The 16,196-nt window shown below is 40.9% G+C and overlaps 1 protein-coding gene across 1 annotated transcript in view; it reads left to right on the forward strand.

Moving 5' to 3' along the window:
• Nucleotides 1-2,828: 2,828 nt before the first annotated feature.
• The window catches only part of ADRA2C (adrenoceptor alpha 2C), a 32,447-nt gene continuing 19,079 nt past the window's right edge, over nucleotides 2,829-16,196 (forward strand). Inside the window, exons 1-2 of the mRNA XM_009643230.2 lie at nucleotides 2,829-2,919; nucleotides 7,671-7,820. Of these exons, the coding sequence (XP_009641525.2) occupies nucleotides 2,829-2,919; nucleotides 7,671-7,820 (241 nt within the window). The remainder of the gene's footprint in view (nucleotides 2,920-7,670; nucleotides 7,821-16,196) is intronic.

The raw sequence follows: 16,196 nt of genomic DNA on the forward strand, positions 1-16,196 counted from the left end.
AAGTGTTATTCTATGTCAAAAATGATATTGTCTATTTGAATCACTGCCAGCTCGGAAGCAAACATTTCACAAATCTTTACAAGCCAATATCCTAACATGTAGGACATAATGCCATAGACCAAAGACTTGAGGACAAGCTGATGGGCTTTATATATATTTACTTATAAAGTGCAAGCTAAAAGGTCTGTTATCATGGGAAACTTCAATCTGAGTGATATGTGCTGACAGTCTCATTCTGCCAAATATCCTCAGACGTCTAAATTCTATAGAAGATAATCCTTAATTCAAAAATGTTGCCTCTGTCACAAGGGAATTCTGTATTAGATGCTTTATTGACAGCTAGAGAGGAGTTGATCACACAGTTCAAAAGCTCTGGGAGTTGTGAACATTGTACTGTGGAGTTTGGCTTAGGGCACGGAGACAGGATGATCACGTTATCTCCGTGGTCCATCGGGCTGGTACAACTTACTTCTCAGTGTGGTTGGGCTGCGCTAACGCAGCTGCATGCAGCGCTCGGTGTGTGAGTGGGTGTGGAGGTGGGAGGACAGCGCTTTCATAGACTCAACTCCCAGCTCCTCTTTCCAGGGAGATGCCACTGCACTGAGTCACGATATTTTGCTTGTCATGGAGTTCATAACTCAATGAAGCTGTGATCTCCTGTCTCTCACCAACGTCAGGCACTGCTGATCAGCAGATGGAGGGTATCATTTTTTCCATTGAAGCAGAGTTCCCAGAGCCTCACTGAGTTCCTCAGGTGGGAAAGTGTGGGAGCACACTGGTTTCTCTGTGCACTGAGGAAGATTGCCTCAGCTCTCATAGGCACAGAGGAGCAGGCTGCCTTCTGATCCAGAGCCCAGCTTTGCTGGAAGAAGTTAATGATGAGTTCTCACCTTACTCTATGAGCAAGAAAGCACGTAGGTTAATGAACCCTGCAAAATGAGGGAGTCAAAACAAAAGGAGGTGAGACTGTGGAGTTGATACTCATTAGTAATAGTTCAAAGCAAAGAAGAGAAATCATCCAATATTCAGGAAAAAAAAAGAGTACTTACATGACAAATTATAAAAATGCTAATAGAAAAAAAAAAAGAGAAGAGGAGGAAAATAGCAACACAGCAGGATCAAGGATCCTCCCTTCTCAAAGAGCAGTATATTGATGAGTGGCTGGTCAGCACAGACTCACTGGGTGCCCAGTGGTGTGGCGTGAGCATGTTAATCGTCAGGCTAATAACAGCTAGTTCAGCCCATTACAATGTATATAAACAATAAATGAGATGATGGCTGTGCACTCATAAGCTGTGTGCCTGATCTTGCTCTTGAGCCTGTGCAGCTGGTAAATGATGCCAGAATAAAGGTAGCTTCAGTGTTACACCCTCACTCATCAGTATTTGCCTCTTGGCAAAGCAATTGCACATCAGCCAGCTTTTTTGCACCTTGCTAGAATATGTTGCTGTTCAGAACATAGCTATTGCCTAAAAAAAGATAACATTCAATATTAAAATACGAACATAGGGGATGCTGCTCAAAATCACCACCCTATCAGTCTTATACTGCTGGCCTGTTCAGAGTAAGCTCAGATAACTCTGTGATGCCGTATTGCTCTACGTAGATACAGCTTCAACTGATCATGATTTGATGTGTGCTCTGCATCTGTGAGCTCTGTGCTTTGTATGAGCAGTTTCACAGCGTCACAGAGCTGAGGACAGCTTTGACCATATCAATTGGAGGTAAAAAATCCAAGCAGAAAAGCATGAATAAAAATAAAGTTAAAAAGATCAGAACCCTGCAGCTGAAAATGAAATCACTCCAGCTAAAAAGTCAGACTTGGGCAGTAGAACAAGATAATGGTAATAGTAACAATATTAATTAATGTATTACATGCATCATAAAGGAAAGAAAGAAGAAACGGATATTAAAGAATATGAATTAGGACATAAAACTTTAGGAACTGGTCAATGCACAAGAAAAACTACATGGTCAGCAAAGTGAAGGATAAAAAGGAGATTCTGAAAGTAAATTCGGAACAAATGAGTATGTAAAGAAGTGGGGTTTTTTTGAAATAGTAGATTATATCTATGGAATTGTCTGCAATATAGCAGAAAAGACAAGCTTCTTTATATGTTTCTCTTTTGAGCTTTGAAGAACAGTCAATATGCTGTGATGGCAGCGCATCTTCTAGCAATGTTGATAACAATGACGGCATATTTTCTATTCTGACAGTGACTCAAAGAAATGTTAAAAAACAGCTATTGAAGTTAGATATTTTTAGATCAGCAGGTCTGGACAGCTTGCATCAGAGAGTTTTAAAATGCTGTTTGAGTAGCTCTCTGGATCCTTAACACTGATTTTCAATAAAACTTGGAACAGTAAGCGAGTTTCAGAAAATTGAAAGGAAGCCAATGCTGTAAGAAAATCTGAAAAAGGTAAAGTGGGTAATCTGGTGCGCCTACTGGGCCTTTGAGCTCTAAAGAATGGCCAAAGCAGGGATGGGTAATAAGATTATTTCTCATTGCCAAGGATCCATTGACAATAGGTCATGCTAGTTAACTTGATATATTCTCTCAATGAGGTCATAAATTTGGTTGAAAAAGTAATAGCGCTCATGCAAGCACCAAGCCTTCTACAATTTCAGACCACATTTTTATTAGAAATTAAAATATTTCAAAATAAACAAAGTGCACGTTTATTGGGTACTTTTGAAAACTGAATGCATGGATCTCCAGATATAATCGGTCAATGAGCATGATACTATTTAGCATTTTTACTAACAACCTACTGAAAGGATTGGCAGACAATATAAAAGTGGGAGAGTTGTAAGCCATGATGATGACATGCCCCACAGCAGGTCTGGCACTAAGACCCCAGAAAGTGGAATGCTGGCCTTGGTCACCTTGGCTGAAGAGGACTTGGGGATCATGGCAGGTAGAGACACGAAGATGAGCTCATGCTATTGCTGTTCTATGTTGTTTCCAAATATTTCTTCTCATTGGCAAGGACCCAAAGTGTTAACAACTGAGTGTGAATTTTACACTGATAAGTGCATTAGTGGGTGTATTGGGTTTCTGTGGCAAGGTCTTGGTAGTGGCGGGGGTACAGGGGTGGCTTCTGTGAGAAGCTGCTAGTTTTCCCTGTGTCCGCCGCTGGCCAAGGCCAAGCCAATCAGCAACAGTGGAAGTGCCTCTGTGATAACATATTTAAGAAGGAAAAAAACCGGCTGCATCTCAGTAGCAGGAGAGAGAAGAGAAGTGAGAGGATGCAAGAGAAAACAGCCCTGCAGACACCAAGGTCAGTGAAGAAGGAAGGGGAGGAGGTGCTCCAGGCACCGGAGCAGAGATTCCCCTGCAGCCCGTGGTTCAGGATCCTGGCAAGCCATTGCGGACCTGTGGGGGGAGGAGCCCACGCCAAAGCAGGTTTGCCAGCAGAACTGGTGACCCCACAGGGGACCCAGCGCTGGAGCCCTCTGCTCCTGAGGGACTGCACCCCGTGGAAATTATGGACCCACACTGGAGCAGTTCGTGAAGAACTGTAGCCCGTGGGAAGGACTCACGTTGGAGAAGTTCGTGGAGGACTGTCTCCTGTGAGAGGGACCCCACGCATGAGCAGAGGAAGAGTGCTCTCCCTAGGATGAAGAATCGGCAGAGACAACATGTGATGAACTGACCCCAACCCCCATTCCCACCCCCCTGCACCGCTAGGGGGAGTAGGTAGAGAAACTGGGAATGAAGTTGAGCCCAGAAAGAAGGGAGGGGTGGGGGGAAGGTTTTTAAGATCTAGCAGGTTTTCTCCTCTCCTTCTCTGATTTTGATTGATAATAAATTAATTATTTGCAAGTTGAGTCTGTTTTGCCCTTGATGGTAATTGATAGAATGATCTCTCCCTGTCCTTATCTAGACCCACGAGTCTTTTGATTTACTTTTCTCTCCTCTGTCCAGTTAGAGGGGAGTGATAGAGCAGCTTTGGTGAGCCCCTGGCATCTAGCCAGGGTGAAACCACCACAGTGGGACACCATGGATGTGAAAACAAGAAAGTTCTTTGAAGAAGGGTTTTGTCAAACAGCAGACAGTACAGAGAAGGCACATGGGAAGGATGAAAAGATTGAAAATCATTCTTTATGCTGATACAATCAAAGAGCTCTGCTGGCTTAGATTTATGCAGAGAAGATTAAGGGGGTGACTTCATGTAGGTTTGTAAGCACGAACATGAGAACAGAAATCTCATAGTAGAGTGTCCTTCAGTACAGCAGACTGAGACATAATAAGATGCACTGGCTGGAAGCTAAGGTTAGACGAATCAGATCAGACAAAAAAGATGCATTAAAACCATTGGACCTAACTGTTGCTGAGGTACGCTCTTGATCCTCAGAAATGTTTAAATCAAACCTGCTTTACAGGGAACACCTCACTCCACTGAATAGTTAAACATTAAATTAATGAACTGTGATTTCCCCAGGGATTTCTAATGCTAATTCAATGCTCTGGACTCAGACTTTGATTTTCACAGATGTCAAAGAAGAGAAAGATAGATGCCGGCAGGTCTTTAGGTGCGTTCCTGAATCTGATGCTATACCTTCAGGAAATGTAACTTTGTTTTTACCTGGTGTCATTTCAGAATATGTTTTTATGAACAGCTTGTGTTTTCAGACAGGGTCCAAATGGCTGGAAGCTAATGGCAGCAGAGGCTTTCCCACAGCAGGACATGGATAGCCATAGGAAAACAGAAAGCTGAACCAAGGCCTAACTTCTTTGCACACGCACTCCACAATTCACCTTTTTATAAATGTCTCTGTTGCCATCTTTTGCGAATGGGCAGGCTGTGACTGTGCCGCCCAGGTTTCGCATATTAGAGTTGTGGCACTTATCCACAAAACGGGAGAGAAGGTCTGAGGGGGCTGAGCCCACCCTGAGCACACGTCTGGAGAACTCCAACACTGCATCTCCTGAAGCTGAGCCATTAGGAAGCAAGCATCTATGCTCAGAGGGTGAACAGGCAAGAAGTCATCTGACATTGGTCCAGTGGAGAGTACACCAGCTGGGAGGCAGGGAGGGCTACAGCTCTGATCTCTGGCCCTGAGACCTTTTTTTCCTTCTTCCACAAATAAATCCTTTCAGGAAGGCTCCATAGTTGGTTTGGCTTTTTTTTCCCATTCATTCACTTTCTCAACGAGTTGGTGAAGCAGTCTGGGTTAAGCTACAACATAATCCAGTTAGGATGCAGCCTAACCCAGTTACAAGTAATCATGGTAAAAGAGGGAAGAAGACAAGGGGGCAGCCTGACACAACTGCCCCATGGGGGAAGAAAAGTCTTAAAAAAGCATTTCTAAAGAAAAACATACATCCTCAGTCAGGGTTAAGTTCTCCACACAGGCAGAATACTTCCAAACTCTTCCTGGTGAGTGAAAGCAATGAACCAAGGCCTAACTTCTTTGCACACGCACTCCACAATTCACCTTTTTATAAATGTCTCTGTTGCCATCTTTTGCGAATGGGCAGGCTGTGACTGTGCCGCCCAGGTTTCGCATATTAGAGTTGTGGCACTTATCCACAAAACGGGAGAGAAGGTCTGAGGGGGCTGAGCCCACCCTGAGCACACGTCTGGAGAACTCCAACACTGCATCTCCTGAAGCTGAGCCATTAGGAAGCAAGCATCTATGCTCAGAGGGTGAACAGGCAAGAAGTCATCTGACATTGGTCCAGTGGAGAGTACACCAGCTGGGAGGCAGGGAGGGCTACAGCTCTGATCTCTGGCCCTGAGACCTTTTTTTCCTTCTTCCACAAATAAATCCTTTCAGGAAGGCTCCATAGTTGGTTTGGCTTTTTTTTCCCATTCATTCACTTTCTCAACGAGTTGGTGAAGCAGTCTGGGTTAAGCTACAACATAATCCAGTTAGGATGCAGCCTAACCCAGTTACAAGTAATCATGGTAAAAGAGGGAAGAAGACAAGGGGGCAGCCTGACACAACTGCCCCATGGGGGAAGAAAAGTCTTAAAAAAGCATTTCTAAAGAAAAACATACATCCTCAGTCAGGGTTAAGTTCTCCACACAGGCAGAATACTTCCAAACTCTTCCTGGTGAGTGAAAGCAAATGGAAAGTTAAAAACATGAAGATGTGTTTCCCTGATGCATGAATAGCTCACATTAGCATTAATAGAAATTACACACATGCCTCATAGACTGAACAGGCTCAATATTTAAATTGACTCCGTGGGAGCTGCTAGGCACAAAGAAAACTGCACAGGAGGCTCCTGGAATACATAATACCATAGGCTAATAAGAGTTTTCTTTATTTTCTTAGGACCCCCATGAAGCTAAATATGTACCTTGGAAGATGAATCTAGATAGTACTGCTTATATAGACTGGAGGCAAAGCTCATTTTTTTTTAATGTCAGAGACCTTATGTAAAACATAATGAAAATGAAAAATAGAAGATAAAGACAAAAAAAAAGTGTTATTTCATCTGTAAGATACCTTTTTCAGCTATGTCAGTTACTATACCAAAAAGAAAAGTGACTTTTTTTCTCTTCCAGTTCTTTATTGTGTGGATTTTTTTAATTGTTTAAATATAATGGAGACATATTCAAAAGCAAGACAGCCTTTGCAGGGAGATTTCCATGTTACTCTGGAGAAATAATCTCATGCAACAGATTTCTAGATTGGTAAAACCCACTTACATGTGTCTGTCTTCAAATTTGTGCCTCTTCAAATTCACACGCAAATGCCTGCACTTGTATTCTGCTTGTAAAATGAAATCAGTTGCTTCCCAATAGAACTCTGTCTTTTCACTCTTTTTTGGAGCAGCTGTATGGAAAAAAACGTAAATAAGGGAAATGACACATTTTAATTTTGTTGAGGTATTTAACCAATAACTGTGCATTTCTTCATTATTGTTGAATGAATACATTTTAACTGTAATACTCCCAAAAAAGTAATATCAACAACGTGCTAAAGAAATAACCTTTATAGACAGAACTACCAGCTGTGTGAGAAGTACAGTCTTTTGCATGCATTTTTAGTTAATTTTTTAGGTATTAATGAATGCAAATTCACAAATTAACATTATTTTTTTAAAAGGTAGAGAGTGAATAAATTAGACATTTAAAACATGCTTTAATGATTTCTCTTGATCAGTAGCCCATACAAGCATTTTCACTGACTCAGAAGAAAGCTATATGAGCAATTTCTGAATAAAGGATGTGCAGCATGCTTAAATTTTAGAAATCACTACTGTAATTTCTATTATTACAACTGAATAATTGGGTCAAAGTTCTGCTCACATAATCTTATTGCATTCAGGCTGCAAGCTACTGTATATATAAGGCACTTGGCATCTAACTCTCTTCATTTTCTTTGTTGAAATACTAATGGTCTATAAGATGCATCTTCATTAAAGTTTCTTCATTAAAGTTTGATGCTAGTGCCAGCAGTAGATGCCCAGAGCCTGGAGAAGGATCACAGGTCAGCAGGAGAGCACCTGAAGAGCAGCACAAAGGAATTCCAGCAACCCCAGCCAGTAAGTCAGCTTCATCAGGGGCCCAACTTAAATGCCTCTATACAAATGCATGTAGCATGGGGAATAAACAAGAGGAGTTAGAGGCTCTAGAGAGACATGGATTTGACAGATGGACCACTCAGTGGATAAGGAATTGGCTATACGGTCACACTCAAAATGTTGCAGTCAACGGCTTGATGTCCAAGTGGAGACCAGTGACGAACGGTGTTCCTCAGGGGTCCGTATTGGGACCAACGCTCTTTAACATCTTTGTCGGTGACATGGACAGTGGGATTGAGCGCACCCTCAGCAATTTTGCCAATGACACCAAGCTGTGTGGGAAGGGGTGCCATCCAGAAAGACCTTGACAGGCTTGAGGGGTGGGCCTGTGCAAACCTCATGAAGTTTAACAAGGCCAAGTGCAAAGTCCTGCATGGGTTGGGGCATTCCCAAGCACAAATACAGGCTGGGCAGAGAATGGATTTGGAGCAGCCCTGAGGAGAAGGACTTGGGGGTGTTGGTTGATGAGAAGCTCAACATGACGGAGCAATGTGTACTTGCAGCCCAGAAAGCCAACTGTATCCTGGGCTGCATCAAAAGAAGGTGATTCTGCCCCTCTACTCCACTCTTATGAGACCTCACCTGGACTACTGTGCCCAGCTCTGGGGCCCTCAATATAAGAAGGACGTGGACCTGTTGGAGTGAGTCCAGAGGAGGGCCATGAAGATGATCAGAGGGCTGGAGCTGAAGACAGGCTGCCTTCATATGAAGACAGGTGGCCCTGCCCATGGCAGGGGGGTTGGAACTAAATGATCTTTAGGGTCCCTTCCAACCCAAACCATTCTATAATTCTAAGTTGTGCTCATTTTTAATTTTTCTTTTGCAAATGTGAATTGCAACATCGTTGACAGATGGCACTGAAAGACATAGCTATTTAATACTTTTCCACATCTTCCTTCACTAAAAAGGTCAAACAGTTAGAATGTTCAATATCACTGAGAGAGAAATAAAACATCAGCACAGAACAGGAAAAGAACAAGTGACACTGCTCTTTGACAGGTCAAATATTTTCATAACTGTTGGCCCTGATGGATTTCATTCAAGTTAGTTAAAGAAACAACTGAAGCAATCTTAAAGCCATTTGGGATTATTTCTGAGAACTTCTAGTGGGGAGAGGATAAGATACTGTAAGACAAATCTAGCTCAAGCTTTTAAAAAGTTCCAGAACAAAAATAAAATTATCTGTAAGAACCCATAGAATAATAAGGACATGGGTAAATCATGTCAAGCTACTATGATTTTCTTTTGTAATAACTTGGCATCACAAGCCAATAGTAGTAGTACTGAATTACATATGCCTTGACTCATTTCTGGAACCACACGATATTCTCACATGAAAGGTAAGGAGACATGGACTAGATTACCCTCTTGTAGGGTGGATGTAATGATGGTTACGTACTAATTCTTGAAGAATAATTATCGAAGACACATTCTCATAACTAACAAACAGACATACCGAGTGGGATTTTGTAATGTGTTGTTCTTGGCCCAGGACAGGCTTTAACACTTCGGAATAATCAGCAGTGTAAGTACAGGATGTGAATAGGCAGTTCTTCAGGACAGGAGGGAAAGCCACAACTTCATACAGTGTTACACTGGGGCATTTAACTCAGAACACAGCCTGCAAGATGAAGGAGGGAGCCCTTCCTCTTCAAGAAGGATCAGAACATGCATTGTTAGGCTCTGTATTTCAATATACATGTTGAGATATTGGATAGAGTTCACAGAAGAGCTGCAGAAATAACTGGAGTCCTAAAAAATGCAACCTATGAGGAGACTTCAGAGGCCTGTACACCTTGGAGAAGACTGAGGGGATACAAGACAATGATTTTCTGATTTGCAAAAAGTTTCTGCCAAGAATAATGGAAGAATCTGTTTTTCAGCTCTGTGATGAATTCTAGCAAGAAACATTCAGATTAAGTATCAGGAAAAAGTGCCCAGTAGTAACTTTAGCACAACTCCGAGATAGGTTGTTGTATTATGCAACATAGAATACACGCCTGGGTATAAGTAGGGATGGTATAGATATAGGGGTTTCTGCCTTTGGCAGTGGATAGAATAGATGATGTCTGTAGCTGATATTTCACCTTTTTTTTCTATGATTTCTATGCTCACCTGAATTTGTTAATGAAAAACAGAATTTGATAACTTGGGAACAGTTAGGCAGCTGATGTACTGAAGCCACTGCCTAGCACACTGGGTAAAATTTTTTTCATTATTTTTCCTACGTGTCTACATCCATTTGCAATCTCTTGATTTATCCTAAGCTTATAAACCCTCTCAGGCACAATCTGCCCTTTTTTTTCTGTGAGTGTATTGTCTAGTGCAGTGGATTACACTACATTAATTCCAGTTATTATAACATATACAATTACTGTATTGATCATCATCATGGTAGCTGTGGTGGATGCTCTGAGCCAGTGTTTGGTGCTGGTACAAAGCATAGACAGGGAAATGAACAATGCAAAAACCATTGCCCTCTCCTGAGACTGGGGTGGCCGACAGACTTCCGTAGGGGTTAGAAGCAGTCATCAGAGACTGCAAACCTAAACTGTAAGAGAAAATTATTTTGGGGGCATTCCTTGGGAAACCACTTCTCAACTAATAAATCTCCAGGAAAGTACGCAATACACTGGCTCATAATAATTACCACTAGTATTTTTTGCCCATGGGACTGATATTGGGCAGAGAAGGCAGGTGAAAAATCTTCAAATATCAATCCATGAGAATGGAATTGGAAAGAGGAAAGAAAGGAAAGATCAAAGTAGCATTTACCGTCGCAAGTGCCAGAAAGACCCTGCCTGAAACCAGACCAGTATCATTTAAATGGATTAGAAATTTCTATCTCCATGCAAGATCTGTGAAAAGTTATTATCTGGAATACATCCTTTGTTTTGCAATGATACCTTGACCTAAATAAATCTGTCTGATTCTAGGATCAGCATGACAGAATGCCAGTTGTCAGTGACATCAGTCTTTGAGGTTGGGCTATGAATAAATGATAACAATAATAGATATAAGAAATTTAAACTGGAGCTAGCTGGGAAAGAGACATTGTTTTAACAGAAATATTCAGTTCTCAAAAGTTTGTCATTGTTTTCCAAGAGGAAGAAATATGACATGTTTTCTAACTTCTCCTGATCAAATGAGAAGCGTTTGTCAAATAATAAGCAGAGCCCCAGGATCAGGGGACTCACCTGGAAGTTCCAGATTCAGGTCTCTCATCCGAATTCCTTCTGAGGGACTTTATGTTTCTGACACAACATGGTATTAGTGAATATTTTTAACACTGATACTTTGAATCAAAATTATTAAATGTGGAGCAAAAAACCCATTCTGTTCGATCTTCACTGGAGGGGTATTGCTTCATCCACAGTAGCAGCATCAAAGTCATTTTTTTCTACCTGAAGTGTGGCCTAAAATATGTTTTGAAAGATGTGTATCAGTTTGCCTTTTTTATTTTGCAGATAGCATCTTTAACCTTGAATTTTATTAGAACCTTGGTTGTTCTTCTCATGCTTTCTTAAGTATCTTAGCTCAGGTAGACACTATCAGCCTGAATTTGGTCTTATAATTCTTCTACACTGGGACAATACCACTGACTTCTATTCCTGATACAGAGTGTTAAGTCATGACCCAAACCAGGTTATCATTTGTGTTAATATGTGTATAACAACATAAATACTTGAGGGGATTCAGTTCTTTTAACTTAAGGCATCTGTGACATAGACATCTATTTCTGTGTCATCCTAAAGTCCAATTTCTGTCCAGTAGAGGGAAATCTGTCTGACCAAATGTAGGTGTCTATTTTAGGATGAGAGAAATCATAGCCTAAGAGCAATCGATTCTGCTTGTTGACTGAAAGAATAGCCCAGGACTGCTTGAAAGTCCACAGACATCTACACTTAATCAGATGAAGCCAACTTTTAAAGGCAGTGGCTGAGACTAAGTTCTTATCTGGGCACATGGAAACACATAACGAAAGCAAGCCCTCGGGAGTTTACAGCTTGGAGCCCTGATCCAGCTGGCTCCTCTACACATGCAGCCTGATAGATAAATCAAAAAGCTAAAATAAAGCATGGGGGAAAGACAGTATTATGATCCTTCCTACACCCCCAAAAGATGTTAAACATGCTAATGCTCTGGGCTGATCATGTTCCTTTGAGCATGGGATCGCACATTACAACTCCCTCTGCAACCTTGGCTAGCCAGAACATTACACACCAGCCATCCCCCTGCCTCTGCAGAGCCACTGAACCCTCAGGGCAGAATGAGAGTCTCCACCTTGTACCAGTCTGACTCCCTACCTGAGTCATTTTGCCAGCATTCACTTTCTGTTAAGGAACACCTTCTAGTTGTTTCATTCTTGATTAAACTGCCTTGGATATATATTATGTTCTTTGGGGTAGGTTTAATTTTGAGTGATTAATTTTTCCAAATCCCTCTTTGGTAAACCAGCAACTTCCCTTTCCAGGAAAGTAAACACCCAATTTAGAAATCACAGCATATGAGGGGTATCTATAATTACAGTTTAGCATTTTAGCACTCCCAGTGAGAAATAAGTTAGTAAGACAGTCTGACAGTAGACTTCAGTGGAGTTCAGAAAGTCTGCTCCCTCACTGCAGGGCTCTGTGCTACTTAGTACAGTCTCAATTCTGTAGGTTCTCAGCACGCCTCATTATAGTATTATAGTAATGCTACAGAATAGTGCATTAAAGTGATAAGATTAAGGAATAAGCAGCTGAATGCTAATGTTTGAGGCCATTCAGAGTGCTGCAGTGAACGTAGACCCTGTTTATATGTGCACAGGAATCTCATATGCAATAGACCACCATGCAGTTAGTTTTACAAAGAGGTTCCCTTTGGACTACAACCCTCCATGTGATGGCGACTAAGAGGATGGTCTTTACTGACAGAAGAAAGTGCCCAGGAGGGGTACTGAAGACTTACTGTCCTTGGAGGGAAACTGCTGGAGAACAAGAGACAGCAGACCCACAGTACTGAAATTCTAGTCCTCTGTATCATGTGACAATCAAAAATATGGGTCTCCAAAGCCCTTCATGACCCTCCTTCTGGTGGCATGCCAAGCTTTTCAAGGTCTGAGCATGATGCAGCACCTTGCTTTGATCCTTGAAATGCTAATTTTCATCTCAAGGTAACAGTTTGTTTTAAAGTTGATGCTGTTGCTAATGATGACTTTGATGTAATTATCAGTGCTGGATTGACTTGAAATGCCAATTTATCCATATAGTTCTGAAGAAGACTATGTATTTGAAAGTTTTTCTGTTTATTCCAGCTATACCTGCTGGCCTAACGAAAGATATTATTTCTCTCTGAAACCTTTTGTTCTTTGTATCCATAGACCTTAATTGCCCTGGGGAATCTCCATCCTTGGATACTTTCAAAACTTAGTTGGACAAGCTGATCCATCTTTGAAGATGGCTTTGCTTTGAGCAGGAGGTTGAACTAAGTGGTGTCCAGGAGCTCCTTCCCACCTGTATCAATCTGTGACTTTATAAGACTTAAACCTGATAGGTTTCAAATCTGCCCTTTTTAAGTCTTTGTAATGAGGGATCTGATAAAGTATTTTAATTATGGTAGCACTTTGATCAGTTAAAAAAGGCAGATTCTCAGAAAGACACGAGGAAATATGAAGCAACATGAGTTGAGTTGCCAAGGATCGTGCGAGGTTGCTTTTAACTGTCTTGGGCTTCCCAGATGGAGAATGGATTTCCAACTGGATATGGTTTTCTGCAGGTCTGACAGAAAAGAATTCAATAGAGAAATGCAGGGTAGTAGATACATTCAGTCCAAAGAATATATACGAAATACATATATACAGTAGGATATGCAGCAGCATGGCTTGGAGAGGTATCTCTGTCGAATGATAATGCATCTCCCTCACATTAGAAACAGATTTGGGTACGGAAGGCAGTGCTGGAAATCTTTGTTGCTGTATTACATGCATGTATGTTTGGGGGGGGGTGGTGGGACAGAGAGAAAGAATTTTATCACAAGATTGGGGCTTGGCTTTATTTTTACAGAAGAACACATATACTATCTTCAACTGCAACACCTATTTGAATTTCCACAACTGAAAAAAAACCAAACCTAAGCTACATTTGAAGTAAATTCATAGTCAACATCAAGTCATTTTCTAAGCTGATAATACAACATCTTTTACACCCTTGGAGTTGAAAGGGAGCTTTCGTTTTCTGCTAGTATTTTGGAGTCTAATACTGTGCATTTATAATATCCATATCATACTTAGCATTCACTTTAATGGTTCAAATATTTCCTTAATTGGAAAACAACTCCAGTGCGGCAAGGGTAGTTGAGATTTTTACTTTGAATAATATTTTACTTCATCTAAAATTAACAATGACTAGCGAGGGCTTATTTATATAGTAGAGTGTAATTAAAAATGATGCACTCATTTGGGTTATTCTCTATGGCCCTGATCCTGCAAATACACAGGAGACTAACTTTATGCACAATGGTTTTTACACTAAGTTCCACAGAAATATTTAAGCATATAAAAAGGCTCAGAGGAAAAATTGTTTTTAAAATTAAGATATATACAGACATGTTCTAGTGCTCGGGATGTATTGCTCTTACTGAACATCTTTACCTGCTCAGCATCAGTAAGAGCTGGTATTCCTAGTTCACAGAAAGGAGACCAAACATTATGTTTCCAGCAAGGATAGGAGTTGAGGTGGGGGAATCAATGGATGTTTTTATGTTAACCAAGATTAACTGGTACCTGTGGCTTTGATTAAAATTAAATTAACAGACTGAAATCCAATCCAGTGTTGCCAACCCAGTCCAGAACCTTGTGAAGCAAAGAAGATTTCAGTCAGCTCAAACTCCAAATGTCTCATGTGAAAAAAAAATGAAGAAATCCAATGTTAGACATTTACAGATCTTGGCTTGCAGCTTCTTGTACTGCAAATCAATTTGGCCTAGATTTTATTGGATGAAATATGTCTCCTGACACCGTGTGTAGGAGATGGGAGCTACAAAAACATTTACATTTGACAATACGAGCTGCCAAAGAGAACCAGTTTCAAAATTTTGTCCACAAATTGCAGTAGGATTTACTGAGGGGATGCCATCTGGTGAGGATATTAGGAATTTTTAGGTCATCAGTAATGACCTTTTTGCTGAGATGCCTCTAGCAACCAGATGTTGAATCCCATGCGTGGGATTATATGTTGATATATGTTGATATATGAGCACTGAGCTAGAAGAAATGAACCAGAGCCAGTCTACTGAGACTTATTGGTTGGGCATGGTCAATCATAAGTTTATCTAAATGGCTTTGAACAGGAGATAGCCCCTGTAAAACACTCGAGACCAGGCACAGTTAATATGACTGTCTGCCTCAGACCATGCAGATGTGACTAATACGTCCTCATCAGCTGCCTAGACCTAACAGTCTGTGCTGGAGGTTTGGGGTTTTGCATGCCAATTCCCTCCCTGGTTTTTCTGTACAAACATGGTGATGAAAGGTGCCTGTTTTAGCTGATAGGACATTAAAAAATGCATCTGATTATAACTTCTAAAATTATGTTTAGAAAGTCATAGACTAAACCGAAAACATGACTGATTCCCTTCTTAACTTAAAGACCTGCCCAACATATTCTTTTCATTCACAGCACACTTAATAATGTCTGAGCAAATATGTTTCCCCAGGCCTCATTCTGGACCACTAAGCATGAATAAGTGCCATAGTGCTTTTGCTAAATGACCAGACTAATACAGCATCCGTGTAGTTAATGCATCATTTGCCATAGTCACAAAGATGGAAAGTACTTTCATACACTTGTTTTTATTTGGGAAGGGCATACTTTGAGAAGCCATACTCTGCGGGGAAGCTAAGATTATTAGAGCACATTAAGCAATCTCTGGAATCTAGATAAAATACGAGAGGTGTCTCTGCCATACACTATGATCAGGAAACTAAACTCCTTACAGCTACCTTAGAATATACCTGTACACCTTCATCAGTCTTATTTTGAAAGTATTGTAACATTCTTCAAGATTTCTGAGCTTTGGTTTGTATATCAGTTAAGTCTAGAATCTCATTCACTTTGTCTGTATGCACATTATTCTGACCAGTGGCAAGTTCTACACTAGTGACACAAAAAAAGGTATTGCGTGTTTATTAGAGATGGTCAAGTCCATGGCAGTAACAAGTATAAAAGTGTCAGAGGATAAAAAAATGATGGCCATTTTCAGAAAAGCCCAAGCACATCCAGCCACACCTATACAAGCACATTACTCATGTGGGACAGTGAACAGGTCAGGAATAACTGTTTAAAACACAATCAGAAATTCAGTGAAATTAATAAAAAGGATTCCGTTAATTTCTGTGAGCTTTTTATAAGCTTCAGGGTAATATAGCTGCAAACTAAACCACAGATATTTAACCAGCACCTTCTTCACGGACATAAAACTACAGCTGCTCCCTTAAAGCAAAGAACCTTCCCCGTTATTTACTGCTTGAGTGGAGTGAGGATGCGCTGGGTGCTGCAGTAGCCCCGTCTATGGGGTTCAAACTATGCAGCTGCTTGCTGCACTTGTCTCCTGCTTGTGTTTTAGCAATGCTCAGCACATGTATTTGGAATTAAAGTGTTTGCTCGCAAAGCA

The sequence above is a fragment of the Egretta garzetta genome, unplaced genomic scaffold, assembly GCF_000687185.1.
Source record: "Egretta garzetta isolate BGI_Z169 unplaced genomic scaffold, ASM68718v1 scaffold107, whole genome shotgun sequence".
NCBI lineage: Eukaryota > Metazoa > Chordata > Aves > Pelecaniformes > Ardeidae > Egretta > Egretta garzetta.